This window comes from Triticum dicoccoides, chromosome 4A (assembly GCF_002162155.2).
Source record: "Triticum dicoccoides isolate Atlit2015 ecotype Zavitan chromosome 4A, WEW_v2.0, whole genome shotgun sequence".
Lineage (NCBI taxonomy): Eukaryota > Viridiplantae > Streptophyta > Magnoliopsida > Poales > Poaceae > Triticum > Triticum dicoccoides.
Window position 1 is genome coordinate 575,721,160 of NC_041386.1, and position 7,822 is coordinate 575,728,981.

Below are 7,822 nucleotides of genomic sequence, written 5' to 3' on the forward strand. Positions count from 1 at the left end.
TGATCGGGTCTTCCTGGGAGAAGGTCTATTCCTTTGTTGATCGCGAGAGCTTGTCATGGGCTAAGTTGGGACACCCCTGCAGGGTTTAAACTTTCGAGAGCCGTGCCCGCGGTTATGTGGTAGATGGGAATTTGTTAATGTCCGGTTGTAGATAACTTGACACCAGATCCGAATTAAAATGCATCAACCGCGTGTGTAGCCGTGATGGTCTCTTCTCGGCGAAGTCCGGGAAGTGAACACGGTTTCTGTGTTATGTTTGACGTAAGTAGGTGTTCAGGATCACCTCTTGATCATTGCTAGTTGACGACCGTTCCGCTTGTTCTCTTCTCGCTCTCATTTGCGTATGCCGCTGCTGCAACCTCACCACTTTACCCATTCCTTTCCCATTTGGCTTTGCTAGTCTTGATACCCATGGTAATGGGATTGCTGAGTCCTCGTGGCTCACAGATTACTACAACAACAGTTGCAGGTACGGGTTTGCGATGATCATGACGTGAGAGCGATGTTTGCTTGTTTTGGAGTTCTTCTTCTGCTTCTTCTTCGATCAGGGGATAGGTTTCAGGTCGGCATCCTGGGCTAGCAGGGTGGATGTCGTTTGAGTTTCTGGTTGTGTTTCATCCGTAGTCGGATGGTGCTCTGATGTATTCTGATGTTGTATTCTTGTGGCATGTATGCCTCTTGTATGTATCCCCATCTATTATGTAATGTTGATGTAATGATATCCACCATGCAAAAGCGTTTCTATATGCGGGTCTATCCTTAGTGGGACCTTCGAGTTTCTTTTGGATAGGGTCGCATATTGGGCGTGACACCTGGCCAGCCCGTCGATGGCACAGGGGCGCCTTTTTCTATCCGCCCCCTCCCTCCCTACGGCCGCACGCCCTCCATTCTTCTTCACTCTTCCCCATTCTTCCCTCGCCGCCGCCGCCGTTGCTGCCATTGTAGCTATGCAGCTCAGACGGATGCTCGCGCAACCCCTTCCTCTCGGCGCCCCCGATCTACCCAACCACGGCCACCTGTTTTCCGCACCCGCCGGCCGAATTTGGGGCGAATCCGGTCGGTCTTGAACTCGCCCGGCTGTGGAAGGCCGCGCCACACCATGGACTGGTCGGGCACCGGGCCAGAAGGCCATGGCAAGGCCGCAAGGCCACATGCAGGCAGTGGCTCCTCCTCTAGCCGCTCAGATCTACACCGTCGGTGGTCCGCTGACAGATACACGAATGGCGCTCGGCCGGGCTCGGTGCTAGCCCAAAAGTTCGTCAGCGCACCGTTGCCGCTCATTAAGTGCGACCACTGCCTAAAGAAGGTCGTGCGCCGCGTGTGTACAACGCCGGAACATCCCGGATGGGTGTTCATCAAGTGTTTAAACGATGTGGTATGTGCTTTTTTTAGCTTCGGTTTGTGCTCTAGATTTGACTAGTTGTGCTAACTTCAAATTTTGTTGTGTAGAATGGATGCAAGTTTTGGTATTGGGAAGAAGAGTACATCGATATATTGATAAAGCGCAATTTAGTAGATATTGGTGCACTTTTAGCTAGCATAGAGGCTGTAGATGAGACAAGTGCACTTGTTGCCAGATTAGAGGCTAGACACGAGACTAGATGCGAGGAAGCAACCTCTACTTCTTTAGACTCGAAGAAGAAAGAAACACGCAAGATGGAGGCGGCTCCTCCGCAGATCAACAATGAATGCATCGGAAAGGCACTAATCCAACTTACAGAAGCAGTTATGGAAGTTGGATATCTTGTAAAATGTATTCTTATGGTTCTTGTTTTCTTTGGTCTTGCTTTTCTAGTCAAAATTTGATGATGTATTCCCATGTACCAAGAATGAATGATGAAAAAAAGTTTAAGGGCTTGTATAGAAAAAGTACGCGGCCGGGATGCATCCGCGCGTTGGGCGCACGGCCACCGTATCCCAGGACACGACCCCGTCTTCCTACCCAAACGGACAAAACCGGATTAAAACGGACGTCCGTTTGGGGTCGCGCGGTGGAGTTGGCCTAACGGCGGTTGACGGAGCCGGGCGAGGATGCCTTAGGCCACCCTGGAGCTGGGGACTGCGAGGCGCTGAGGCGGACGTGAGCTTGGAATCGCAAGGTGGTGTGGACAGCGAGAAAAACAATATGCCTTTTGCAACTGCCAGCACCATCCACCACCAGAAAATATATGCACAGGTTTTCGAACGTTTAATTCGGCGTGCGAATCCGATGGGACAGGGCCATGCCCATGCAGTCGCGTCGCCATCACTATAACTTGGAACGCATTATTAGAATAAGCATAAGCATTTTATATCAGACTCGAGTCACGTCGTTTGATCATTCATCCAGCATCTCTCTCGGCCTCTTGTTCTTATCTTAGTTGTAGTAGGCACTAATCTAGCGGCGCATCGCTGTCCGGACTCCTGTCGCAGGTCAGCAGTAACATGGGGGATTTGATTGACGACCAACTTTATTTATTTTTTCTAACTAATGCCGGATTAGCTGGCGACCAGCTGAAAAGACTGGGATGCTCACTGCTGAGTCAGCGGCCGCAACGGCTTCAGGCATACTCCAGTTTTATTATGCTGGAGCAATTCCAGGTTCCAACCTGGCGCCACAAATTAGACAGGGTGTAGCGTCTATCCGCTCCGTGATCGCCGCGGGCAGGTGAGACGGCTGAGCCAGGCCCAAGAATAATGGGGGTAGGCGGGAAACTCAAAACGGTGCCCGGGCTCATCTGCTCCCTCTCAGCAAAAAATTTAAAAAAAATACTAGAAAAATTTAAAAAATTCTAATTTTTTTTGTGGTGGTAGATAATTTAACGCGTGAGGTGCACCCCAAAATTCAACTTATTTGGACATCCGAGTAGCTCTCGGCAAAAAAGACAAATCGGGTCAAAACAGTGCGTGAAACAGTAAACATTTTTACAGACCCTGATTTTGTGTTTTTTTGCCGAGAGCTGCTCAGATGCTCAAATGAGTTGAATTTTGGGGCGCACCTCACGCGTCAAATTATCTACCACCACAAAAAAAATTGGAATTTTTTGAATTTTTCTAGTATTTTTTTTGAATTTTTTTCTAAGCGTGGGTGCAGCTGAGCCCAGGTGCAGATTAGCCGCACCTCCTTTCCTCAAAGGCTGGCTCAGAAATGATAGTCCCAGGAAGAAAAAGGATTGGATAACAACGACCAGTGGAGCAGTTGAGGATACTGACAGGGATCAATTTAATCATGGAGCAGATCAATGTTGAGTACAAGCCAACAACCCTAACAATCTTCTACTTAGGTTCAAAGCTAACAATAATAGCAGCAGCACCGAGCGGTTAGTCGCAGCAGACTTCCAGGGAATTCTCGAGTAAAGACCACATCATCATACATGATCGACGGACAGCTAACATGGCATGGCAGCACAAGGCCAAATCCACCAACATTTAAAAGGCAGGGAGGGAGGAGGAGGGGTGAAGAGGCTAAAGGAATGAATGAACAGAATGATCATTTTGAGCGAGCGGAGCTTCTGGCTTTCCCTTTCCAACAAACAGGGTTTATCTTCCGTCGGCGGAGGTGAAGGAATCAGCAAACCCTGGAGGCCGCGTCGGGATGCTGGTCTGGGTGTTATCCAAGCTCGCCAGGAACGAAGAGGTCGCGCCGTCAAAATGGCTGCTGTCCTCAAAGGCCTGCCATTTCTTCAACGCCTGAGGCAGCGTCATGTCCAGGTCGATGCCGTAACTGTCGTCTGAATCTGGGTCTGCGGGTTTCCACACTTCCGAAAGAGTAGAGAGCACGTTCACGGCATGACCCATGTCGGGCCTCTGATGTGGTTCCCTAGCACAGCAGTGACCCGCGAGCTGTGCGACCGTGCTAACGCTGGCTAAGGTCTCCTCATCAAGCTCCATGCTTGTGTCGATCGCCTTCTGGAACGTATCATTGTTGAGCTGCATTCTCCGGAACCATGTAACCAGGTGCATGCTATCCTCAGGCTGTGTGTCATCAAGCGCCCTGCGTCCCGTCACCAGCTCCATCAAAATGACACCAAAGCTGAAGACATCAGCTTTTGTGGTCACACGTCCAGTAACTGCGCAAAAAGATGTTAGGTTTTAGTTATTATACAGGTATTGCAAGTGGCAGAAATGGAGCTTTAAAATATGCAGCTAGACTCAGATCACTAACTGGGACAATGCAGTAAAAAAGATGATGCAGCATCATATTTAAATAAATGACTTTAGTTCCTGACAGGAAGTAGCTGCACCAGCTAAAGGTAAAAAAATGAAGATCCATTCACGGTTTGGGGCTATTGGAAGTTATTTATTTTGAAGGCACAAAATTAGCTCAGCTTGTGAAAGAAATCTTCTCATGAACAAGTTTGTTCTTTATTTTGATTTTGAAGGCACAAAATTAGCTCAGCTTGCGAAAGAGATCTTCTCATGAGCATGTTTGTTAATGTTAGTGCCCACAGCTACTCCGTGGCATACTAAATTACTAATATTTGAACTTTTGAGTACGCAAAGCAGTTCACTCGACATACATTTAGCCATTTGAGAGAAAAATAAAACAGCATGCTAATTTCTGGTCAAATGGACCAACTAAGGACACAAGCTCATCAGAGTAGATCACTGAATTGATTGTCCAATACTACACATGTTTTGGTAGCACATTTTCAATAGTTCTCATATATCAGATACACACTCATTTTCAACCTAGTTGAATCTTGATATTTATGAAGCACCTAAATAAATCCTAGAACTAAACTGATCAATAACAGTTTAAATACTAAAATCATCAGAACTAAATGGCAGTCCAAAAATCACTACAAATATCAAATTATTTGGACACTATTTTGGATATGACATAGTTTAAATATATTGTGTTTGTTAATTGAACTGTATACAAGAGAATCAGAAAAGTGAAGCACAAAATATACGGGATGCTCACCTGCATACTCGGGGGCAAGATATCCAAAAGTTCCAGCAAGCCTTGTCTCTACTGATACACACTTCCCATCAGCTGGCGCAAGCCGCACCAATCCAAAGTCTGCCACCTTGGCCTTCATGTCATCACCAAGAAGTATATTTGATGGTTTCAAGTCTCTGTGGATGAACGTTTGCTGAGCAAGGCTGTGCAGGTACTCAACACCTCTTGCAACATCAAGCGCAATGCTGAGTCGCCTCTTCCATTCCAACGGCTGCAAATTGTGTTCTTTCCACTCAAACAGGTGTTGGCTCACTGGACCCTGTGGCATGTACTCGTATACAAGAATCCTCTCATTACCATCAAGACAGTATCCAAGCAGTGACACAAGGTTCCGATGACGGACCTTGGTCAGCACAGAAATCTCTGATTTAAACTCGTTTAGCCCCTTGTTGCCCATAACACCAGACTCCATTCGCTTCACAGCAATTTTTGTACCATCATGGAGCTCACCCTTGTAGACAGTGCCAAACCCACCACGACCAAGGATGTTCTCCTGACTGAAGTTGTTGGTCACATTACGCAGTACTTGAATTGAAATGACCATATTCCCAGCCTCAACGACATGGATATCACGGGGGGCACTGCTTGCCTGGCTATATGGCTCGCTCGTGGCCGCACCACCATTGGCATTTCCCCCAGCAACTGTGATCTTTACCATGTCAGGGTCTGACCCTGAGTGCCTGGGATGGATGACCATAGCATGTGGACTCTGCACCCTTCCGGAAGGCTTCTGCTTTCTCTTATAGCAATAGAATCCTAATGCAGCAATAAGGCCTAGTACAGCAACAGCTCCAACCACTGACCCAACAATGACACCGGTAGAAGAGGATCTCTTGTTGCTTCCACCACTTTCATCCCCAGGCTTAGTGTCATTGCTGCTACCACCTGGTCCAGGCGCAGGAGCAGGCTTGCCAAAGTTTGGGTTGCCATCAAGTATCACCTCCACATTCTTGCGAAATTCAGGAAGCTTCCCATATAGATTGTTATTTGACAGATCGACCTTTCTCAGTGCTGGCAACTCAGCGAGCTCCTTCGGCACCGTGCCAGTAATGTTGTTGTCTGAAAGAAATAGCATCTGAAGTGTGGCAATCTTCCCGATAGATGGTGAGATGCTCCCGTTAAGCCCCATTTTGGCAAAATTCAGCGATGTGATGTTCTTACCACTATCACATAAAACGCCCAGCTGATACTTGCATGGGTCGTTCCCCGCCCAACCAGCTGCGAGCTTCGCTGGGTACATGAACCCAGCCTCTACCTCCAGCAGCAGGTCTACACGGGGATCACACGGCTTCCCGGCATCCTCGAAGCAGAATTCATTACCGTCCATTACAGCTTTGACTGTGGAACTGAAGTTGGGGAACGGTCCCTGCAGCAAATTGTTCCGCAGGCTCACATTCTTCAGAGACTTGAGGTTGACAAGACTGGCTGGCACCGGACCGATGAGCTGGTTGTCGCGGAGATCCAAGTCAGAAAGGCTGGTAAGCCCCGAGAAGTCCGGCAAGGGGCCGGTGAAGTCGTTGGAGTGCAGCCACAGCTCCGTGAGCTTAGTCATGTTGGCGACGAAGCTAATGGAGCCATTGAAGCGGGGGCTCCCTTTTTTCTGGCCGTTGAGCCAGAGCACCTCAAGGGACGTCGCGGCGGCGAGAGACGGCGGCACGGGCCCGGACAGCGAGTTGGTTGCCAGATTGAGCTGCTGGAGGGACGGCATCGAGCCGAGGAAGTCCGGGAGCGTCCCGGTCATGTTGACGCTGTTGGCGGAGAAGTTGGTGAGGGAGACGCAGTCGGCGAGGCCGGCCGGGAACGGCCACGGCGCGAAAGGGTTGTGGTCGAGGTAGACCTCCTTGAGCGCGGTGAGCCCCTTGAAGAAATCATCCGGGATGTAGGTGAAGCCGTTGTCGTGGATGTTGAGGATCTGGAGTGAGTCGAGGCCGGCCAGCGGGGGGAGCGGGCCGGTGAGGCTGTTGTTGAAGAGCTCGAGGCGCATGAGCGCGGTGAGGTTGCGGACCTCGGGCGCCAGCGTCCCCGTCAGGCCTTTGTTCTTGACCTGGACGGCGGTGACGCGGCCGCCGGAGTCGCAGGTCACCCCGTCCCACGAGCAGGGGTCGCCGGTGCCCCATCCGGAGAGCGCCTTGTCCGCGCCCAGCGCCTTGGAGACCGCCTGCATCGCCGCGGCGTCCTGCGGCGAGGCCGGGCCGCCCGCCGCCGCCGCCGCGCCGACGGCCGCCAGGAGCACGGCCAGGGCCAGGAGGAATCCCGCGGCGAGGCCGGGCCGCCGCCGCCGCGCGGTGGACGCGGTGGGGGACTGCATTGCGGTGGCGGAGAGGGGAGAGATGCGGAAGGGGGGAAGAGAGAGAGAGGGGGGGGGAGTAAGTCTCGGGATGCAGACGAAGATTTAACTGAGGAGAGAGAGGGAGCGCCGGGCACATGGGCTGGGCGGAGAGAGAGAGAGGGCACATGCGCGGGGCCCACCCGCGCCGATTTAGGGTTCGCGGGCCTGCGGAAGGAATTACGCCCCTGCCCCTCCCCCACGCGTCCGCTCCACACGGCTGGCAAGTGGGCCCGGCTGCGGGGCTAGGATTGGAAACCCTTGAAACCCGCACCAAAAGGCGGGGCTGTGCTGTGCTGCTGGAGGGGAGCTGGACGCGGGGCCCGCCCGCAGCGACACAGGGCTTCTGCTTCCCTCTGTCTGGGGAGGCGGGCGGAGTAGAGTGGAGGCGGTGGGTGTGGGCCCGGGGAGTCAGCGTCCGCGGGGGCCTGTAGTGCCGCATCCGGCAATCAATGCATGCGCGGTTTGTGGCGGGATGTTCTGCGGGCTCGGCCCCGTGCGGCCGTGCGTGCGTGCGGCCGCGATGGACGGCCGTGATGGACTTGATCTGT

General features: G+C 51.7%; 1 protein-coding gene across 1 annotated transcript; it reads right to left on the reverse strand.

The window, feature by feature from the left end:
• Positions 1–3,178: 3,178 nt before the first annotated feature.
• LOC119286873 (receptor protein kinase TMK1-like) lies at positions 3,179–7,268 on the reverse strand. Its single transcript, XM_037566344.1, has 2 exons — positions 4,907–7,268; positions 3,179–4,049 (listed from the first exon to the last, which is right to left on the reverse strand). Exons 1-2 carry the CDS (start codon positions 7,251–7,253, stop codon positions 3,520–3,522), a joined length of 2,877 nt encoding a protein of 958 aa, XP_037422241.1. The 5' UTR covers positions 7,254–7,268; the 3' UTR covers positions 3,179–3,519.
• Positions 7,269–7,822: the final 554 nt, after the last annotated feature.